The 24500-nt window shown below is 28.9% G+C and overlaps 2 protein-coding genes across 6 annotated transcripts in view; one reads left to right on the top strand and one right to left on the bottom strand.

The window, feature by feature from the left end:
* LOC126838399 (replication factor C subunit 5) overlaps positions 1-4372 on the top strand; it is a 5806-nt gene extending 1434 nt beyond the window's left edge. The window contains exons 4-9 of one of the 2 annotated variants that reach the window (XR_007685690.1): positions 1524-1686; positions 1764-1923; positions 1993-2204; positions 2273-2350; positions 3114-3175; positions 3600-3711. Coding sequence is in view for 1 of the 2 variants with exons in the window: in XM_050572790.1 (XP_050428747.1) it covers positions 1524-1686; positions 1764-1923; positions 1993-2204; positions 2273-2350; positions 3600-3754 (768 nt within the window). In the remaining variant the exon portion in view is untranslated. Of the gene's footprint in view, positions 1-1523; positions 1687-1763; positions 1924-1992; positions 2205-2272; positions 2351-3113; positions 3176-3599 lie in introns of both variants that reach the window. The other variant, XM_050572790.1, reaches the window with a different exon arrangement.
* Positions 4158-24500, bottom strand: LOC126838396 (carboxypeptidase M-like). Of its 4 annotated transcripts, XM_050572786.1 has the most exons (11): positions 20175-20321; positions 12290-12929; positions 10248-10381; positions 8869-9193; positions 8397-8426; positions 8106-8282; positions 7320-7438; positions 7056-7232; positions 6902-6994; positions 4712-4835; positions 4482-4603 (listed from the first exon to the last, which is right to left on the bottom strand). In XM_050572786.1, exons 2-10 carry the CDS (start codon positions 12915-12917, stop codon positions 4740-4742), a joined length of 1779 nt encoding a protein of 592 aa, XP_050428743.1. In that variant the 5' UTR covers positions 12918-12929; positions 20175-20321; the 3' UTR covers positions 4482-4603; positions 4712-4739. The 4 variants fall into 4 exon arrangements, with proteins under 4 accessions (XP_050428740.1, XP_050428739.1, XP_050428742.1 ...); XM_050572783.1 differs by lacking the exons at positions 4712-4835; positions 20175-20321 and adding an exon at positions 24409-24500 and having other exon boundaries at positions 4158-4603; XM_050572782.1 differs by lacking the exon at positions 4712-4835 and having other exon boundaries at positions 4159-4603.

Here is a 24500-nt window from a genome sequence, read left to right as displayed (position 1 = left end):
ACATTATGACGAGTATCCACAAATACCGAATAGACGAGTCCTGTGAACCGGGCTTTAGACAAATAACTGATTATTAAAATTATACTTAACAAAAAAAATGAAATACTAACAATGATAGTTGATTGTCTTTTGACTGTATTAGGGATCCAGTCAGAAAAATATGTAATTTATTTTCCTGTAGCTACTTTCACAAGAGTTATGCGTGAAATGATCCTATGGACCCTAATTTTGTTTGGCCCTCCGGTATAAATTTACTTTACTGGCTACTTTTTTTTTATTGAAAGTTCTTTTTATGGTGATTACGAAACACATAGTTGGAGAAAGAAAATAAAATAGAATAGAGCACTAGACAATGGAGAAATGACCTAGTCCAAGTAGGCCCCTTAAGTTCCTAAGAGTTTGGGATAGAAAAATGAATAGCTATATATATGGCAAGGGGTAGTGAAATTGATCACAAATGTGTAAAATAAGCCATTAAAAAATAAATAGACTGTTATAAAATAGTGATTGAAAGTAATCAGATTCCCAGTACAAAAACAAAAAAAGTAACAATACCCACCCTGCCTGCGCTAGGTACACATTTTATAACAATATGATTTTTTCATAAAACACAAAACTTTTTAATTATTTACCAATTTCTTTTAATGTGAAGTCTATAAATAAAAAAATGGAATCAAAATTATTATAAAAAGGCTAAATGTTATACAAATTCTTAACTTCCAAATTAAAATACAAAAGAAAACTCTTCTACATAAATTGTATAAAAATAATAAAAATCTTTACTGTAAAAATTTGTAAAAAACTGTAATATATTGTATGTGATTTGAGCAGTGGCGAGGCGTGGATCTTTAGATCGGGGAGACATTGAAAAAAAAATGGTGTTACGTGACTTGTCAGGGGGACTGCACCCCCTTGGACCCCCTGTATATGTTATTTTATCTATACTGTAACAAATAAATGTTCAAAAACTTATAAACTAAATGGCATAGGCATATTTGAAAACGTACAACACGACAATCGATACGACGTACATCGATAACGGATAACTGATACGGTCTACCAAAACAATAATAATATGAACGGCGGTCGGTGAGACATGTCTCATAGCGCAACGATAAACCCCCGCCGTTTTCCATTTCCCCCTGCATACCGCGCCCGGCAAAAGAGACAATTTTGAAATTGTCTCATTTATTTTTATACTAAATTTGGATAGACCAAGCGGCCGGCAGCGCGACCGCCCGCTGATCCGCGCCCACAACTACTCTATTCTAAGAATACTATTACAAAAAAAATATACTTTTACATTAAAATTGGTTAAAAATTTTTTATACACATAAAATAAAACCAAATTTTTTGTCCGTATTATAAGTGGGTAGACATTGTCTCTTTGTCTCCTATGACGCTTCGCCACTGGATTTGAGTATCAGTAATGTTACTTAATGATACTGAATTGTTGCTTCAATATACCATTGTTTTATTTCATTCATTATTTATTAATTGTTTTATTATTTTTTTAATTTCAGGTACTTGAATTAAATGCTTCTGATGATAGAGGTATAAATGTTGTACGAGGACAAATTATGAATTTTGCATCAACAAGAACAATTTTTAAGTCTGGTTTCAAGTTAATTATTTTGGATGAAGCTGATGCCATGACTAACGATGCCCAAAATGCTTTGAGAAGAAGTAATATTTTTAAAACTTGTAAACTATAACTTGTAAATTTGTAAACTAAAGCATTTATAAATACATATTATTTTTAGTAATTGAAAAATTTACTGAAAATGTTCGGTTTTGTATGATTTGCAACTACTTAAGTAAAATAATTCCTGCTTTACAATCTCGATGCACTCGTTTTCGTTTTGGTCCTCTACTTTCTAAACAAATTATGCCTAGACTTGATTATGTAATTGAACAAGAAAAGTATGTACTAAATAAATTATTTAAATTTATTATAATAAATATTTTAAGTTAATAATATTAAATTTTTAGTGTAAAAGTAACAGATGATGGTAAAAAAGCATTAATAGATTTAGCCCAAGGTGATATGCGAAAAGTTCTAAATATTTTGCAAAGTGCTGCCACAGCTTTTCCAGAAGTAAACGAAGATTCTGTGTATACATGTGTTGGTCATCCTTTAAAAAGTGATATTATGAACATTTTGAAATGGCTCTTAAATGATGACTTTTCATCTACTTATCAAAGTGTGTTTAGCTCTATTTATAAATAAATATATATATGTAAAAATTAATATATTTATGTTTTTTTTTAGAAATTCAAGGACTAAAAATTGATAAAGGTTTAGCTTTGCAAGACATATTAACAGAACTACATACATTTTTATATAGATGTAAGTATTGTAAACATTTAATTTTGTTTTCTATGTAACTCCATAAAATAATAAGTTATTATCCATTTCTCACTCTAGTAGATGTTTTTGTTTTGAGTATGAGTGTAATAGTACATAAAACTAAATCAGATTGTTATTGTTTTGAATTTATAGAGTCACTATAACATCTTTTAAAAATAACAAGGTTTAAAATACAGTGGCCCTTTGTGACATTTTAGAGTAAAAACTCAAAACAATTTTACCCTCCCCCTTCCACATAATTAAGTTAGTAGTCCATAGCTTAGACTTGAGTTTTAGCCTAAATATAAAAGTACCTTTTTAAATAAATTTATGCTAATAAATAAATACATTATTTTCTTTCCTCTCTTTTGGTTAACCCTTAAGTTATGCATGGTTTTTCTTGCCGCTCTGGCCTCTGATTATTTTTGTGACAATTCTTATCGGTTGAAACAAAACTTCAACTGTAGTGGGTGAGATCCTTTTTAACCAACCATATGTTTCCCTTTTTCGCTGATTTATTTTTTCGCCCCAAAAAGACTATGTTTTACATTTAAAAACTAAGCCAAGTGGAAATAATAACAAAGTATAAAAGTAGTACAATTAAAAAAAAATTCTATGTTATACCTGTAGTTGTTTATAGAAATGTTTTAATAATTTTTTCTTATTTTCCCGAAATTTCAAAAAGTGTTGACAATTAGTTTTGAAAATGGACTACTTATACTTAATTCATCAACTAACATAAATTCGATTTTATTTTAATTAGCGTAAATGAGAATCGGACGTTATCTAATTTGGCGGAAAAGTGAATCATCAGAAAAGGGAAAGGTACAGTTTTGGCCAAAAGTGTCCATGTCTATTGTAGTAATTAATTTTTTTTTAATTATATATTATTTAATAATAAGTAAATTTAGGTTTTAAATAACGTTCTAAACTTTTTCTGTTTTTGAAAACAGTACAAAGAAGTTTTTTGTTTAAGTAATAAAAAATAGAAAAAGTTTTTCGAACTAATTTTTTTATTTACTTATTTCTAATAATTTTTATCAACATTTTGTTATCTCTAATTATTACAACCTTGAAGGATCCATTTTAGTTAATATAAATTGAATAAACTGAGTTAAACAAAATGAAACATTATTTTGGGTTTTTAATTTAGACAAATTAAAGAGGTTTTTTTTATTTTGAGTTTTTCTTTTAATAAGTAAATAAATAATAACAATAATAAATTTGTATATGTTACTTAACATTTCAGTGGATTTACCGCCAGAAGCCCTTATTGATTTACTGACTGAAATGGCTGAAATTGAAGTTCGTCTTAATGGTGGAACTAGTGAAAAAATTCATCTGAGTGGATTAATTAGTGCATTTCATGTGATTCGACCCAAGTTAATTCCCGCAGATGCTTAATCGTAGATTTTAAATATATTTATGTCTCACTAAATACTTTTACACTTTTAAAAATTAATATTGAACTTTAAAAGATTTATTGTATAATAATTTGTAAGTTTGCTGTAGTTTACTTAAAAACATAATATTCTAAAAGAAATACATTATTTATTTATTTTTACATTTTCTATAAGCTGTTTTTTTAAATTTATTAATAGTTTTACATTTTTTTAAACAACTGAAGTATTGAATTTTTTCCCTTTTTTATAATTAAATTATAAATCCTATTTCAATGCATGTTAAAACCTTAAGGTATAGACATTTTATAAGCACTTTTAATAAAAAATCACATTATTAAAAAATAGATAAGTATAATTTACTTTTATATTTTTGTTTTGTTCAATTTAACTATTTATATACATATACAATCTAATAAAATATTTTATAAGTAATGTCCGTACAAAAATAGTTCGATACAACAATTAATGTAAAAAATTATATAATGATAATAATAAATTAGTGTTAAGTAGGAGCCAGAATGGTATGCTGTAAAATTGTTACATTGCTTCATACGATTCAATTTATAGAAGAAAAAAAAACTTTACCCTAAAACTGGTTATTTATACAGCTTCGAGATCGGATATTAGCTGTAGTGGTGTGTTTGTATATATAGTTTTAAAATTAAATACATTTCAATAAGCTCTATCCAAATACGTTGCTTACAAAATTATTGAAACCGGATGTAATACTCGAAAATATTCCAGAATCTTGAACTGGTTGTTTAGGTGCTAATGCTATACCACCTTGTGGGTGGTGATGATGGTAAAAATGAGGAACTGGAGGTCTGGTGTAGAGTGAATTATCTTGTCGCTGGAAATAAAATGTAATGTCAACTGGTTGTAACATAAATATATGTAGATAAATAAAATATAATTGTATAAAAATTCAGTTATGCTTTAAGGAAGTTGTATTACTTACAAGGTACCAAATAAGATCTCGAATGAACTCAAGGTCCATTAGAACTAGGAAAGTGAATACTTGAATCTGTAGTGGTAGTATAGTGACAGGGTAGCGAAGAAATGTTCAATTGCTTAGATACACCCTGCAACCACTCGCGTGTTTGTACATTTTTGCAAAGAATATTACAGGTAAATAAGTATAACACATATACCACGTTTTCCCAAAAAGTAGAATTAAGTAAAATTATATTAGCAATAAAGAATGTCAGTTAAGACATGTGTAGTATAGCGGAAATTAATAAATACTTTTTAGTACAACATTATTGTTATCTGTATTTTTAATGTACAAAATAATTTAAAACAAGTTACAAGACTTTATCTTTAGTTCACCATATGACATAAACTCTGTTTTTTTTAATGAGTAATACATGCTATTATAGTTATTTAATTTAAAACCATTATTGTTAATTAAGTTACTAAAAGTTACAAGGTTCTTGTTGTAATTATTGTGTTATAATGTTCATGTTGGACATAAAGATTAAAGAATATAAACAAATTGTGAAATTCATATAGGTACTTATTCTTAGGTCTATGTAGAATCTTGATAAAAAAAGTCTTTGTCAAGTCTCTGGGTCTACTTGGCGATTGAAAGTGATAAGAAATAATGGGATTAATTTTTTTTCAACGTGTGTGGCGCAAATCGCAATAGATCTGTAGATACGACGTCGACACTCGACATCTTCCACCTCACACATTAATCGAATCTTACTTGGAAGGTGTTAGAAATTAAATTACCATACAAATATATTTTACATTATATACAAACGGATGGTTAATTAATAGTAGTTGGTCATAAAAATATATTGTCCCACGCTCCTCAGCTCGTCTTCGACGACCAGGGTTCACCATTACTTTCAATTGCCATTTCAGTCACTCTACGTTTTACTTATACTAGTACTAGTAGGTCTTATTTAAATTTATATGAAGTGGAATATACGAATATATCATAACATCAGATATTATCTTATTGTATCATTATTAAGTTTTGTTAAAGTTAGTTAAATCTGAAAATAAGATCTATAAGTAGTACAAACTTACATACATACTACAGATACTAGATGTATACATTTCATTGTGTATGCTTACCTATTGTCAAGTCTTGTTAGTTTTACAGTTGAAAAGTTGGTAATACAATATATATATGCATCATAATAATTATACATTGCAACAAAATATAAGATATTGTCGTGATAAGTTCACAGCTCATCAGATTAATATGTTAATTCGATGGTGCTCGGGAAAAACTGGCTATGGAAGAAAGCCTAAAATTTGCGAAAATGAGTTTATGTCATATCTAGATTCAGAAAAATTATACGGTGTTATATGTAAAACGATCTAAGTCAAACAACGATTTTATTAATCATTATACGTTTGTGAAAAAAAGAACATTTTTAGGACATAATTAAATTAAGTTAATTAATTTGTTTTGTAACTAATAATTACTTATTGTGTTATATAGTAATTTGTTGTTTTAAAGTTTATAGAAAAGATTAATCCACGTTTCATTCACAGAATTATCTTTTTTCTTATTTGCGTTTGAATTTTAATTTTTGAATACTGAAAATTCCAAATTTTAGACTTGGCCAGTTTTTGCCGAGCACCATCGAATTCCGTTGTTATATACACTAAGGCTGTCCGGGTTGAACAGTTTTTTTTTATCATGTTAACCGGCTGATTGCCGATCGATTTGGATCGTACTAGGTTAACAAATTATTTAACCGAAATCGGTCAGATCGATTTTCATTATGGCTTATGACCGATTTCGGTCTAAACCCGATTTATCACGAATCATCTCACTAAACGGCCAAACAAAAAAATCATTAACCGAAGTCCGAACAGCTTTAGTATGGTTAGTTTACACTCGACAGTAATACAGTCGCTATTGTTTAAGCATGAAACATTTTTAGTTGACGATTGTCACACATTATAAAAAGCCCAACCCCATAAGCATAATAAATTGTAATTTAATGTAATATAATACAGTAACCGTCGCCGGTGTTGTACCCGCGTTATAAATGCGCAAGCCATCCCGCCAATTCCTGGTAAAATTTATTGACCCGGAATTGACGTTAATCGTCCTGTTCTCGAAGGCATTCATCCACGGTGGTTCCCAAAGCTTTAAGCGTGGTTTATCTGCCTTCGGACCTACCTTAGATGTGTGTAATGTCACATTCAAAAGTGTCGGATGCTGTTCTACGACCATGAAGTCCATCTCTTTTGGAATATAACCGTCTCCGTAGATCTGAAACAATTATTTTAGTAGGTGTTTCGATACCAAACTCGAAATCGGTTTTAACACTAACCTCTAGTTTGTAAACTCCAGGCAACAGTATTCTCCAAAATTCTCCGTATTTGGTTGTTTGGAAACCTACGTCACGACCTTTGACCTTAAGTGAAGCCTTTTCGATTGGATTACCGTGTTCATCCATTACGAAACCGTGTACTCCTCTATGAGCTTCAGCCAAGAATTTCACCAGAGACTATGGAATAATAATAATTGACAATAAAAGGTAAACCGTGGAATACACATGTAAAATAAGCATATAGCTTTATTATAATAAAAATACCAATCTATTTTCTTCCCAAAACTTGGGTAAGTCGGCAGCAGGTGGGTATTTGCAGCATGACAGTTCTAACGTTACTTCCATGCAACCGTACCACACGTAATTGAAATCTTGCATACCTCCTATGTATAGACATCAAATTTAATACAGTAAATAATATAACTTATTAAAATGTAAATATAGTTTATAATTTATAGTTTCAATACTATGAAACTAGTTAGTAAACACATTTAGTTATATATATATATATATATATATATATAGGTACCGTTATAATTCATATTCTAAAATCATAATAATTGTTCTTAATTAAATATTATAAACTCCTTTCCTATTTCAGGATTAGGCTTTTCGCTCTAAGCCTATATCAATAGCGCAAATTAAAAATTATATTTTTGTTTAATAAGATGTTGTTTTAAACAACAAGTATATTTATTGTTATTATTATAAAACTACCCTATTGATATTATGACGCAAATGGCAGTTATCAATATTAAGACAATTATACAAATATGTTTTAAAATAGGTATTAAACAAAACAGCAAAATATTGTATGACTAGGTACTTTCATTTACTAATACTAATACCAAAAATACATTTTACTGAAGTTGTATTTTCCCGAAAGTTGGAAAAAGGGATATATCAGCTTCTGCCATCCTACCACAGACTTATTTATTAAAATTAAACATTATTTACGTCTTTTATATTCAATATGGTACAATGATTCACGTATAAATATTGAGGTTATGAGATTATTTAAAAATATTCGTCAATAAATTATTAACTGACCTGTAAGTGGATACCAAGCGGCTCCGTTGGTGATACCACTATTAAACGTTGGAGTGTTTTGTTTGCAAGCCACACCTTGGTTCATTGATGGGTGATTCCTGGAATAGGTTAAAGCAAGATGTTTGAAAACATCATCGTCTGGAGTTAACGAAGGCGTTGATGTATAACTTTGGAACACTAAAAAAATTTAATGTTAATAATTAATTTAAATATTATTTTTAAAATGTAAAATTTGCAGAACAGTTATTATTAAAACTTTCATTAATATTAACAATTAACATTAATACATACCAGAACAAAATGGAGATGAAATACAAAATCCTTTACGTAGCAAGACATAAATGAAATATTTATTACAAATCAAAACATACTACTTCTATTTCCTAATTAAAAAAATTATTTCTAATTATTTAAAAATGTATTTTAACTGGAACATTTTGTTTCAACAAGTTCTAGGAGCATAACTCAGTAAAAAATTATATTTCAAGATAAATATAATTTAAAAAAAAAACACTACTATATTATTGAAATAATATTTTTTGGGTTTAGAGAAACATATAAATTTTGACCAGATAGGTTAGGTAATTTCAGGTTTTTGGAAAAATAACTATTGTGTTCTTAGTAGTTATAAGCTATAGAAAATTATGGATGTTTAACCGAGAAACACAGAAAGACGCATCTAATAGTTACGTCTGAAATAATAAAACTCGGTTTGTTCCTTTTTCAAAAGATAAGCGGATATTTATATTTCTTATGGACTTACTAGAATTGGGAGTGTTGTCGAAAGGGTAGCTGGCAACAAGTGCCCCACCGTGAATTCCTCCTGACAATACAAATTGGATTTTTGACGTCCATTCTTTTACAGCGTCCGTTTCAGGTTGTCCTCTCTTGTTATTTTGTTTGAAATAATCCGGAAAGTTTCTGTTCAAGTCAAAACCTCGAGCATTGTATCGACCCTGCCCTCCGTCGCACTGACCTTCTCGTGCTACTTCAAAACCATCAGGGTTCATTGACGGCAAAATGTGGATACGAGTGTTGTCTAAAAGCCACCGGATATATGGGTCCACTGAATAGCTATTCACCAAGTACTAAATGTACATTTTAAAAAATAATTAGTAATTTCGGGAATAAAAATTATAAATGTATACAAACATAAATGAATTAATTATACACAATGAATGGTTTCGATAAAACGTTTCCCTGGTATCTTGGTTTTATTTTTAGAAATACTTAAGATTTTACTTACAGCACCATCCTTTAAGTTTTTATTTTTTGTTTAGACCGATTTATATTACATTATGACAAGTGACGTATTTTGTTGGGGGGTGTCGTGGCAATCATACAGATCAACCCCCCCCAACCCTATCTTTTGACCTTTTTCTTTACTAATACTATACAAATTAAATCGAGTGTAAATCAGGCTATAAATCTTCTATTTTGCCTTATCAGTTATTCTATATAAATGAGTTGTCCACTTAGGTAGTTACACACACTTAAATAATTTTATTTAAAAGTTAATTATAAATTATTCACCTATTTTTGTTTATTTGTTTTGGTCTACCCCCTATGGTTCTATACAGTCTACTTAAATCTGTTTTGCCTATTTACTATTTCATTTCCCTCTTATTTCGATACGTCCAAACTAACTAAATTAATTATTTCTCATTTTAACTATTCACATAACTTCCAAACGTGGAAGGCGCCTTTTAGTTACTATCTTATATATATTATATTTTACTTTCTCAATTTTTTAAGTCTATTTCAATCAAATTATCAACATTTTCATTTGAGCTATTGCCACTTTTCATTTTAGATTTTAGCTATAAATGTTGTTTTTTAAATTATGATTTGCAGCAGCTAGCAAACAACTAATTTTTTACCGCATGGGTTGATCGTCAATTAACTAATAATATCATTATGCGTTTGAAATAAGTCCAACGCAATAATAATATGTGCTATTTCCAACAAGATATGTAGATTACGCTAATTGGTAATAATATTCGGTTGCAAAATACGAGTATGTAAAAATCCGGATTGTGATTAACTGTTTTATTATTCTAATTTGTGTATCGTTAATAATTATAAAAACTCGCTTAGTAAAATTTAATAATGAAAACGTAGAAAAGCGATTATTTTTCTTACTTGAATGAGATGCATCATGAGTTCTCTGCCAACTGCTTCATTACCATGCATGTTAGCCACGTATTTGACATCGGGTTTTCCAATCATATGCTCGTAAGGGCTCGAAGACACTACCATAACCCACAAATCACGACCTATGATTTTTGTAAAAAAATAAAAATTACAGTATAAAATGATAGATAAATGTTATGATTGATTATTGTTGAAGAATATGACAACTTGATTTTAACATTAATCTATTCTTATCAATGTACAAGACGATTCATTAAGAATAGGATTCATGTTCTCTTAAAATAACTACAATTTTGTAGTTATTCTTTTTGAAGACACAAGAGTTTATGTTTTACAATTTTGACAATATTTAAATTTTTATCTTTGTAATTTTTTTGCAAAGCTCAATTAACTTTTTAAATTTAAACGTTAACGTATACATATTTAATTGTCTTTTTAAATTAAGAATAATTTGCTAAAAATGTTGACTGGTCGATAACCAGTTATGCATTTTACTTTTGAAATTACTCAAGTTTAGGACCGAAAGTAGTGCGGTAGAGTAATGCACACAGATAAAATAATACTTTCTCCCGTTCTAAATTTTTAACTTAAATAACTTTAAAAGTAACTAAATAAAATTGGTTATCGACCTGTCAACATTTTCAGCAAGTTATTCTTTCATACAGCCCTGTAGAACGGAATGTGCAAGTATTCCAGTCAAACTACTCAAGTAGGAGTAACCGCAAGTTGTGTACATAGTGTAAAAGTTACTCTTCGTTTAAAAAAATAATTAAACATATACTATGCCATTTAAGTAGAATTTTAAAATTAAATTACACGTGTACCTATTACCTAATTCATGAAGGTGAGCTTGGGCCTTAAGGAAGGAGAAGAAAATGCTGATTTGACCCGGAGCGCCTATATTCTAAATGCGCTATTGGAATTTAAAAAAATGTATAATGCTGTATCGTCAATAGGTAGGTAAACAGAATGTTGTGTTGTTGGCTTCCCTATTACCGATAAACGTTAGAAATAACATTGATTATAAATATTATGTATTGTATTTATATCAATGGCAATAAGCATACCAATAACTTGATTACTTGTACATTAACTTAACTGGATAACATAACAGTCGATAATAGATTATGATCTATCATAGTCTACAATAATGATTTTAATAGACAAATACCTTACCATACCACCTTTATTTTGTTTAGATACTATTTTAGTCGTTCGCGAGATTGATCATTAATTATAATTGCCGTTTTATAATATCTAGAATGCATTCTACAGTATCTCGTTAATTATACAAGTATAATACCATTGAAAATACATAACTAAACGATTTAATTAACGAAGGCTAATTGTTATGATGTAACTTTATTGGAAATCCCAAGGTTCACAAATTCGTTTTATAGAATACAAATAACGGTAGGTGCACTGGTAAATATAATAGTTTGTCTAATATTGTTTTTATTGATAAATTTACTCTTTATGGATCTTAATGTGTATTTATTATTTAGGTTGTCTTAATGAACTTATTGATGGTTACACCTAAATAAGTAAAGCAATTAGAAAAAATATCAACTATTAAGAAATATGAATATATAGATAGTTCTATAGCTGGTAAACATATTAGGCACCATAGTCATATGGTCAATAGTTACATTACATATGTATACATAATTCAAATTACACTCATTTGTTGGCTATTAGATTAACGTGAGTTATTTTACTTGACATATAACATGTGTCGCGGTAATTGGTTTGTCTTGTATAAAGCTAACAACTGAATGTTATATTTGGTCTAAATACCCTAATACTTTTCATCACGATTATTTTTCATTAAAAAAAAAGTATATTGTAATTTAAAATGCCATATAATATAGATTAAAGATTTATGAATAATAATTATTTAGCCAAAGTTATCTCCAACCTTTCAGCAGGCGCGCTATTATAGAAAGTACAACATCATATACATGGCTATCAAATGCTTATTAAAAAGCGCACCCGCTGGAAGGTTAGTAAAATTAAACTCTATTGTTTACCTTGGACAGATTTTCCTATGGAGTACAAAGCGGTGAGGTTGGGAAATTTAGATGAAGTAGTTCTTAAGAATTTGGTCATCTTGTCATAGTCGTGGTACTTAAATTCAAGCTGGTAGTTTTGGTCTTGAATCAGATCTTGTGAACTGAAATGGGGGTTGTAACCAGAGTCGACTGCATACCCAGAGCCTGCGGGTCCGTGATAATTGTTAATTACGGCCCGGTTGCCAACGTTCTTACCCTCGGCCCCGTCGGCCGTCATTTGTACACCATTGCCGCGTGTGTATTGTGGTATCCTGTGATTGTTTATGGAACCTGAACTGATGGATTCTTGGGCTTCCTCGTCCAACGGTTGTTCCTGGTGCCCATATTGTTCACCGTAAGCGGTAGACACGCTGCCATCGCTAATTGATTTTTGCTTATCGTTATACTGGGGTCCTTCTGAAGGATGTTGTGCGTAAGTATCCGGACGGATTTTGCTTTTGACAACGTCACCGACAGAGTCGGACGGCTCGTAATACTGTTGAACAGAGACTCGTTTGTCAGCTTGGCAGTTGACCTGGTGTACAGACAAAAGTCCAACGAGTAGACTGTAAACTGCAATCGCCCGCCATGTCGCGGAAGACGCCATTATGCAGATATCCTGTAAAACAAAACAAAACTAGTTTAAATCGTTATTCAGTATTATTTGATTATTTTATATCCATAATTAAAACTTTAAAAGTATATATATTATACAAAATCTACACATTCATTTGCTGGACACACATCTTATGTGCCAACAATCCTATGGGCTATGGATACATGAGTATATGATTCTTTTAAATTCTAATGTATAATGCCTTTTAATGTACAATTATTATTCTTTTTAGCTAGTTAACATCAACCAGAAAAGTATGGATCACTAATGTTAAAATGATTGTAAAAATATATGGCTAATGAGTTCCATTTATAATAGCGTAGTCCGCCCCACCTCGTATAACTCTGGTTGTTTGGGGAAGTAGCGTTAAAAATTAAAATAAGTGAAAATTTACGCACACATTCATAACCACTCTCAGGGAGTTTTATATGACCGGGGGGCTTAGCAATAGACCCTTCTTCATTGCACGACTAATAAAGGTAAAAGGGGGAGTAAACAAATATCTTATTGTACAGAATTCAAAAACGTCAATGATATGCCATTATTGTGGAATAATTAATTATCAACTAATTTATTACAACTTGTTGCTAAGTTTTAATTTTCATTAAAACTAGATATTTTGTATTAATGTTAATTGTTAATTATTGTTTTTAAGGACAGATAATACGTTATATTTATATTAAACATATGAATGTTATGATGATTTAATTGTTGAGAATATTTAATACGAAAATGTTTAACCGAGATAGAACATAGCGTATAATATAGATGGTATATAAAATATCAGAAGCCAATATACATATAATTCAGTTTAATCCACATTAAATATTACTCGCTTTAGCTCATGTGCCTATATTCTTTTTAAACTATTATATTCTATAATATTTCTATATTTTATTTTCACTACACGATATTAAAAATACCAATGCCATAAAAAAACAATTATAACAGTAAAACGTTAAACGTGTACTTAAAAAAACATGCATCTTCATTTTAGGTATGCGTTGATCTCTGTAGGACGCACAACAGGTTTATGTTAACGAGACCAAACGGTTAATAGATTGTAAATATTTATATTCAGTCATCGAGATAATATTTTGCTGCTATAATATATTAACCAAGTAATAAATTCTTGCTACGTTCACTAAACTAACGGAAATATATAGATTTTTAAATTATAGAATATAAGTGAACAAATATTCATAACCAGGAAGACTTTTAATCTCCATCCTCAAATCGAATAAACTAAAAGATATTGGCCAGTGATATATAGTATGAAAGAATAAAATTTACATTTCACATTATTACAATAAAATTTCAATTTTATACGGCAAGTTTTTTTGCTCTGAAGTTCGAATTTCTATCGTAGTATATATTATAGGATAAAAGAATAGAAAAATTCAATAATGACAAAGGTATATGTATGACGTATGCCGTACCTATGTACCTATGTACCTATGTAAACGATACTAATTATTGTAATTATAAATTAGTTTGAAAACTATACCACGATTAATTATATATATATATAGTTCAGAATATTATGGACGTTGACTGTGTTGACTCGTTGACCAAATACATATAGGTAAACATTTTATTAAAAAGAAGACTGAACATATAATTTAATAAACTATTACGTTTAGAACAATCCATAAGTAATATTATCTACTTGCTCGCGTATATTTTCAATTTTTTTAAATAAGTATAATTATTATGAAAACAAAACCAATTCATTAAATATTTTGTTTTTTTTCTAGATTTATGATTATTAATTTAAAATATATCAATAATTTTTAAACATGTTACGTTATTTTTGGTAATTAATATTTATATGACTATTGTAAATTTATTTTATTTGTTGGCCATCAAGATAAAAACTATAACACAGATTTTATTGTAACAAAAATTTATCCTAAATAACTGAAATAACAAGAAATTGAATTATAAATATCTAGAGTAATTTTCTTTTTATTGCACATCTCGACTAGTTTAACATGATAAATAGTTATAATACTCGATTTTTGAATATTACACGCTTGTTTTCGGTTTTCAACGCTGTTTTATATTTTAATGTATATTAACATACATAATATAAACATGATTGGGTTATTGTTCGAACGCCATCCGCGATTTTAACGATACTTTTCCTATTTGAGTATCTCATTGTCATTGGATGTCACTTCCCGGATCTAATAATTATTCGCGGTCTATTTCCCCTGAAGTATCGTGCAGCACGTAGTGATCATCGCCATTATCCTCATCCGCTTTATTAAAAGGCGTAAAACAATGCAGCCCGTCTAGCACAATCCATTTTCGCTGTATTACAAAATGCATTGTTTCGCGATTTTACTTTCGCCCTATAGTTTTACACCATATATATCTATAATAGACGTTTCCTCAATGATTATATTTGTTTCAGACCTTTTGATCCTTAAACGTATAAAAATCGTTATGTACAATATGAGTAAATTGTTACACCATAAATTGATAGAAATCGAAAAAAAGTTCTGTACATATTTGAATATTCCATCAATTTTTAAGGGAATGTTTGTGTTTGTTTAATTAATGTATATATCCAAAATGTTGTTATCTTTCGATTTTATAATAAGTGTTTTTGCTCTAAAACAACCATGGACTTAATAAAATGCATTCTGCGTAACTATGTTCAGATGAAAAAAATATATTTATAATTATTGATAAAGATGCGAGTGTGATAGTCCGAAGAATAAATTAACTACAAAAAAGAGGAACTACCAAAATTAGAAAATTATTAAACCAAAAATTACACATTACAGTTTAAGCTTTAAATTAAGATTTTGTGAAAAAATGCCTATACATAACTCTTTAATAAATAGGGGGTATCACGTCCTCTTAAACACGAATCGACTTTCCCCGAAACATAAGCTATTAAAGAATTTTCTCTTTTCAATATACTAAAGAAAATCAGTACAGATTGAAAACTAACTATAATCGATAATAGTAATTGGTTTGAGTATCTCCACAGTTTATAATTATAAATTGTAATAGGCATCTTAGTATTGTTTTAATCATAAAACCAAATTATAATAGGGTACACTTTTTGGACTATAATGTTGTGTACTCTGATTTCTATTTTATAAGCATATTTTATCGAATTCCTGTTGCCAATTTAAATACTTTAATATGTTATTGTAGGATCCCTATCGCCAGTACCAAACGCCCATTTAGGATTTTTAGGCGCCACATGAAAGTTCTCTTTCACGTTGTCAATCCCTAATGTTAATATAATTTTATTTGAATCCAAATTAATCAGGAATATTAAGTGACGTGTGTAACACAAAAATCGACATATCCCAGAAACTCCCTCCCTATGCTTATAATTGTATAAGAGCCCTCAAGAGTTAATAACATTTTTTCTTTAGATCCATATTACTGTACTATTGCTTTTTCATTAAAAAGTATAGATCTTTTTGTATTCTGTAGACACGTCACACATTATACAGCTTGGGATAATTGGTTTTTTAGTTACTGTTTATAAATTATACCTACTTACTGCTTCAAAACTGGCTAAACTACAATCCACAAAACACGTGTAGTTCTTGTATTCATATACGTTACATGCTCCGAGTACAGCTTTGATGCCTAGTATAAAGGACCTACATTTTATAATATTTGTACAAAAAAATTAGACATGTATTATTAAATAAACATGGGATACTTCTGAAATACCATTCATTTTAAACCTCTTCAGGTAAACACAAGGGATTATATATTTATATGTCTTGAGAGTTCAATACTCGTATTCAGGTTTACACCTGGGGGGGTCAATCATTAGCGTTTCATAGTTACATGTAACATGCTGTACTAAGATTATGGTTTATTAAGCCTTGAGAATCTTTAGACCCTAATAATAAAATATTTATATAGTCTACTATGTATCTACTTTAGGTATGAAAAAATCAAATATTAATCTCATGTTAAATCAATTTTGGCAAAAAAATAAACTAAAAATTGTTTTTACTGAGTAGTATTCCAATTAATTTTGATTACATTTTTCTAAACTTTATTGTTAATTGCTTAATAATAAATAGCTTAAAAACATATAAAAAAATATTTTTAAAAATTAATTTTTAAAATAGTTTGTACAAATAATGCGCAACATTAACATTTAATCCTGTTTTGTTTATATACTTTTTACAAACCCTATATATTATGTAATGAGCTGACATTTAGCTCTCTAACCGGTGCGTTTTATGTAAAACAAAATATTTCAAAATACATGAGAATATAACACTCTATTTGCCATTTGGGTTATTCATTTTGCAACTGAAAATAAACGAATGCTTTGAACATAAAGAACTAATATTTAATAATGGCATTGATCACATATAACTTTGCGAACGTAGAAATGTTAAATGTATTATTTTGTTTATTGATTACTTTAATATTAAAAAAATATTTGGCCATATTTTTTCATTAAATAATAAATATTTATTATTTTATGAAATAAAATAATTTAATAATATTTATTTTCATTAAAATAAATCTAACAAGTAACGGAATAATTAAAAATATTGTTAAATGGAAATCCGTGAAAATATTTTATTTTTCAGTAAAATAATATTTACATTGACAATTGATTACCGAACTTAATCGCTAAACTAAACAAACTCTCGAATGTCGATTAATGGCTTGTTAATCGATAGCCATAGTGTTAAAAATGAAGTTTTTTTTTTATCCGAACAATCGTGAATAAGAGTGAAAATCAGACAGTTGACGCACGTGCAATCTGTATGAGTAAACGTCAGAGAGAAGGCGATTTTTCTCATTTGGCCTACTGGTCTAGTATATTTTCGCTTACACTATAATACCTAATATATGTGTACACGGCAACATACATAGTACATACTATTATTATTATTATTATTATTACATTGTCCCTTTTAACCACGCGAGAAAGGTGTCTCCGTTCATGCGTTCCTGTGCGTGTGTCTTATTATTGTTGTTACTTGGTAGATGTCGAATATGGGAAAAATCAGAAAGTAAATGGCCCAACGATGAGACCAACGTTGGTCGGTGCGTGCTTCGTTTTTACGGTGCGATTTGGTCAGGACGGCCTATAAACACAATGCGGCGACCGACAAACAACCGACAACAGGCATCATCGACGGACCAGTGAATTATGTGGGTCAAACGTGTGTAACGTTTACGGTTTACCCATCCTATGGACTGTTCACTGTTAGTGTATCGGCAGAAAATCTAAGATAATCAAACGAAACCGGTAGTCGGCCGGTGTGCTTAACCCGGATTTTGGTATTGTTCGAACGCACTACAGGCGCGGCCGTAATGCTGACAGACGTATTATCCAAGACAAATGTCTGTAGGTACTGGGTTCCTTTTTGTACAATAGATATAATGTTCCATTTTTAATGCTTAGTCCACGCTGACAAATTACATGCTATTAAGTCTAGTGAAACAGATTTTATCGATCTAAATTCCGATAATCAAATTGAAAATGTATGGCGGGCAGGAGTGCCGTTTTTTTAAATATCCGGAGATGCTTAAACACTAAAAATTTTAGAAAAAAAAGCTAGTACAGTGGGGTCGGGGCATAGTGGGGTTGGAGAGATCACAGGTCTATAGGAATTATTATAACTAAAAGTGATAAAATCACTTTTAAACAAACGCTTCGATGGGAAACTGATAGTATGTATAAACCACACATAGCAACCTAAAATCTGACTACGGTCAGTGTAATTTTCCCCTATTTTATTGGGTTTTCCTTAATAAAAAAAAAATGCTGACTACAGATTTTTGAGAAAATTGTATATGCTTTAACCCCATTCTAGATCTACATTTGGTTTAATTTTCATACCTGAACCCCTAAAACTTTACATGAAAAAGCAAAAGAAAGAAAAAAATTATATTCTTAAGAAAATTATAAATCTTAAGAGCTTTAACACGAAGAAATCTGTTCAGTGACTTAAAAGATATCGTAGGTACAGACACAAAAATATTTAAATATTAAAACAAATAAAACCACATCATTGTGATCATAGCACCGAAGCTAAAATTATTTTTTTATAATACATGAGGTTTGGAACATAATACATTTTGGAGACGCTTATATCATTATTGGCGGTACTTAGCATACTCGACCCTCCCTTCCCCCCGAAATTGACTTATGATACCAGTAAAAGCTACATTTAATCGTTCAATACATAATAATAAACACTCAATACTTCATAGCGTTCAGTATTTTTCAAGGGTGCAATATTTTGTCGGTTATCATCTACATTATACTACATTCCCAGCATTTAAACACCACCCCCTTCACATTTTTACAAATTTAAATTATAAAACACAGTCATATGAAACAACAAGAAGGGGTTTCCTCAGGACACTCGTTCTAAATATGCCATTGCTCGACCACTTAATTTAAAAATATCAATTAACAAAATCACAATAGAGTTCACGTCCAAATCTTTTGAAACAAAATTCAGTTTAAAAAAAAATTAATTAAGTCATTGTTTCAATTTGAAACGATTTAATTTAGTTTCAAAACTTTTAAACGAACTGTTAAAACTGGACGATTATATCATCGACTAAATGTTCTCTATAACCAGTTTACAAACATTCGCTTCAGATTTTAACCAGAACGGATTATAATATAATTATTATTTTTAATTATATTTGTCAAATAAAATTGACTAATAATAAAATTTACTAATTTAAAAAAAACAATTTTAATTTAAATCTTGGTTTTTTTACTATAATATTTTTTTATTAAGTATAGACAAGGCCAAATTATAGCCAATTGAAGTAAACATATTTATAAATAAATGAGTTACATGATATAATATAAAACAAAAGTGTAATCAATAATCATTGTAATTTTTTCTACACTTACACCTAACGTTTTTGCAACCTTGTTATGCGTAACTAGTACAAAAAGCATTATTCATTATAATAATAATCATAGAACGTTATCGTGATTCATGTTGATAGTATGTAAAATATAATTTAATAAATATTGTTTCGTAAATTAAGTTAGATAAAATTATTAAATAAATATATTATTATAATATAAACTCATACTTATCTCACGATTTTATGTAAAATTTAATATTAAAGCCAGAATTATACACAGTAAATGTAACTTAGATGTTTACTCAGAAACAAAACCAACCATTTGAAAATACAAATGTTATATTATTTAGTTTTATAATATTAATTAATTTGTTATAATGTAATATGAAATTAAAATACCTTTTCTTTGTCGATTCAACTTGGCTTTTGTTCGATTTTGGGTTTTAGTAAATTTTTACCCAAAATTGTGTTATGTTTTCGAGCACCTGGGTTACACTAAAACGACGACTCAAGCGAGTCGAGTCTGAAATCGAGACTGACACTAAAAACTAAAATGTTAAACTCAGTTGTATCTGAACCGGTTTCCCACCATAATGTTATCATTCCTGTCGACAGTGCATCCACTCTCTGCACGAGCTAATTTTCGAGGTACATTTTATAGGTAGGTAAAGTATTATAATTATTCGTATGCTCATAACTTAAATCTGTATAAAAAACCTTATAATGAACAATGTGATCTGTTTATATTTGCTTAATAAATTAGGTATACTGTATAATTACGTCACTTAAATATAAATTAATTTGTAAATTTCTATTACCTCTAGAAATTGAATAGTTTTAAATCTATTGAAGATTACTTTCTTTAAATACATGCGAGTAATTTACTTTGATATTGCATAACGTGTTCTTTTTATTTTTCGATTTCTATATGATACTTTTTTATGTAAACATGTGATTAGTCCATAACTCAAAATTAAATAACAACACTATATAAAACCATATTATAGTATTATTACACCCAGTTTATAATAATGAATATCTTTACGCTTATTATACTTGTTATTACGGATATAAATGATCACAATATATCTTTAAACACAATACATAATCCATTATATTAAAATGCATTACATAATATAAAATATGGTTCCCAACTATTAATTAAATTGACCAACTAGTTGGAATTCATATTTAACAAATAAATGTAGCGATTTATAAATTAATAATAATTATATCTTGTGAGTTAGTATTCAACGTGGCAAGTGCCTACTAGCTTAGGTACCTACTACTTTTTAATTAATGAAATAAATGTAATATGTACAAAATCTATTCAAAATAATTGCATCAATTAAAAATTAAATTCACTAAAAAATAGATTTCTTAAAATTTTTAAGAATTTTAATTAATTAATATTATAAAGAATATACTATATACTTATGCATGTAGTTTACTTTATATTTTATTGTTTAGATAACTCTGTAATCGTTATTCTTCCCAGTTTAACATAAAAATGAAGTATAGTCAACAATTGCTCGATCTCCCTTCCTGAAAACGCTCCCAGAAGACTTAAAAGAAGATGACCCAGAGACCTTCTAAAATAACTTCCAATTAAATTAAACAAATTAAATTAATAAATTCCTAGCCGGGTGTTACTGCTGAGTGTCTTCCCTTCACGATAATTGCTTAATGTCGTGTATATAACATTCACCGCATTTACTTATTGTACTCAATGTTGTATAGATTGTAAATATAATTTCTGATAATAAAAAAAAAATAAAAAATAAAAAAAGTCAACAATACTAAAAAATAGGCTTAACTATACAAAACATTAAGCTAAACTTACGAGAACGACAATTTAACCTAAATTGTTTGTTACTCTTTAATGTTATTTTGTTTGTAAAATTGTTAATATATTATAGACTATGTTTCAATCATTTGTAATGTACATATTGATAGCATAGTACACAACATCTTATAAGTGTACTTTTTGGGGAAATTAAGTTTCACAAAGATATTAGTAGGTACCTAATAGTCTTATATACATTGTGTACACATATTGGAATTTGGAAGATGGGGACTTTTAATTAACTGTTAGACATGTTATATTCTACATTATAAGTTTGTTCAATACATAATGTAATTATATGGCATTATACACTTTCAAACACTGCTCCTGTAGAATTTAATTTCTATTTCAATTATTTACTCGTGTTTCGAAATACATCTTCAGTCTTAACTTTAGGTGATTCACTTTGTAAATAGGTTGATTTTTAGTCTCTACAGTTGTACTGAAAAAACTACCGTTAGTTAAATTGTTAACATTTTCTTGTCGCTGCAAATAGGTTTCATTTTGCATAATTAATTATTATGAATGCAACGATTTAAGCTAATTGTATGTTTACGGGTTTAGTAAATACTATGTGCTATAATGAATCAACAAAATATTTAAAGACATACTCAACTAAACAATACGGGTGACTTCACATACCATAATCTGTTAACGATGTGAGCGATGTGTTGTATTTATTAGGTCAAAACAGTGCGCGAAGACCAGGCGCGGAGGTTGCTTTTACCGTTACAATGTAATGTGCATGAACTCTTCGAAGAAGAGTTCACTGTTTATCCTTGGATTATGTTCCGTGTATTAACAGTTACGAAAATATATAGGCGAGTGGTTAAAATTTAAATTCTGATTTTTTTTTTTTTAATACAATTCTATATAATTTGTATAACTGTAAAAAATATCTGTAACTCTTAGTATAGATACTCAAGCTTCATCGTACCTATAATCAAAATAATACAAACCATATTATGGTAAAACAAATTATTAAGATTAGGTACGGTGACACTTAATGGCACAAAGTTAATCACTATTTCTTTAAACCGTTACCTAAGTATTTACACTGAACCGAAAAAAAGTAACTTTTAACAAGTGCGGGTCGGGTTTTTAGGTTATGTTTTTCGTTTTATTGAAATATGTAATCATGGAGACTTTTAATCCAAAGCCCCAAGGAACGGGATGTTCATAAATATATCAAATATTAATTATTTGTTAATTGTTTAACGTAGATGTTTAAAAAAATGATAGAAGTTTCAAGTTAGAATAAAAACAGAAAAAGAAATGCCATATTGTTACTTACCAAGGCAGCTGGTATAATTTTTCTAAAAAATTCAAAACTCCACCTTAAAATATATTTCCTAATTATTCATATCTTATTCAAATCAGATAATTTAGTAAGGTTAGCTTTAATAGTGAAAGGGAGAGAGGGACATTTTCACAGGCTCCACATTTTTGGAAGCGTCCAAGACAAAAAAAACTATTCCTAAATATAAAATAATAAATTACAAAAATAAATAAAATTATTTAATTTTAACATTTGTTCACAAGGTGCCCATACATTTAATTTAGATTGTTGAAATTAGATAATTTGACATTATATTAAAATGTTAATAATATATTGCGACTTGCGAGGGATGTAAACCAATTATATAGTTATTCACAGGAGGGGATCAAGATATCATACGTAATTTTATCTGGCATGTCCTTCCGAAAATGTTTGTGACATTTTATATCTTGTATATAATAATGCAATTTGTGAGCCAATATGTTTTTTAAGTAGTGGCTTATACCGCTACTACACTATATTTTTTTTACTGACTACCGACTGTTACATGTATAACAATACCCCTCTTTGTATAAGAACAGTCATTATCTTGTGTTTTTAGCGTTAAAGGAAAATGTTTTATAATCATCAAAAGCCCTTCAGAGAAATCATAAATGCAACTAGTTCTACATTTTAGGGGGTGCTAAACTAATGTAAACCTGAGTCCTGACTAAACATAATTCTTATCTTCAAACCATTAGATATAAAATAATATATTTGAAAACAAAAATACTCCAAAGTAAAAATTTGTACATAGTGTGTACATTATTCAAATTATATGCGTACAAATCAAGGATTGGGGTATGAATTTTTGGGGGTGCTTAAGTCCCCCTAGAACCCCCTAGTTGCCTATGATGAAGCCGGAAGAAAGTTGTATAATATATTTTTTTTAATATAGTAATAAATAATAATAATGTAAGAGAAATATTTATTGAAAATGTATGTATTCGATCAGTTATATATTTGGAAATAATCAAAAAACATTATTTTTTAAGAGGAGGGACAACTTCTTCTAGCTGTTCTGCGTAAGTGATCTTTATAAGTTGTGTGGTCTTTAAACTTTATATTGCAAACAAGCATTAACATTGTATTAACATTTAAATATAATGTATTACACGCTGCTATCACTGTGTGATAAGTGATAATAATGAAAAAACGCATGCTCTATACCATGAACTAAGATATACCTTAGGTATACCGTAAAGGTATGTCTTAGTTCATGCCTTATACATATATTCTCCTTAGATTTTTTTAAAAACGACCGCGCTTCATGTTAGGTATGGAAATTCAATATACTTATTTATGTGAACTTATAAACAAGTAAGTAGTTAGTACAATTTATATTTGCTTATTTTATTGAATAGGTAGGTAATTATTATAAATATATTATTTTTCAATATATTATGTTGACATAATAAAATCAATAAAACGATATTATAAATGTATCTACTGTAAAGTGGAGTACTTACTTAAAAGTAATACGAATTTCACCATCAGCCATAAGTACTGATAAGTCTGAAATTCAAAACATCACGTCACTACTACTAACTTGCTTGCATCC

The sequence above is a fragment of the Adelges cooleyi genome, unplaced genomic scaffold, assembly GCF_023614345.1.
Source record: "Adelges cooleyi isolate 19-005CV unplaced genomic scaffold, UGA_ACOO_1.1 ACOO_flye_CR_arks_rails_tigmint_CR_PRNA_30, whole genome shotgun sequence".
Classification (NCBI taxonomy): domain Eukaryota; kingdom Metazoa; phylum Arthropoda; class Insecta; order Hemiptera; family Adelgidae; genus Adelges; species Adelges cooleyi.
This window is presented reverse-complemented; position numbering and strand designations above follow the sequence as displayed.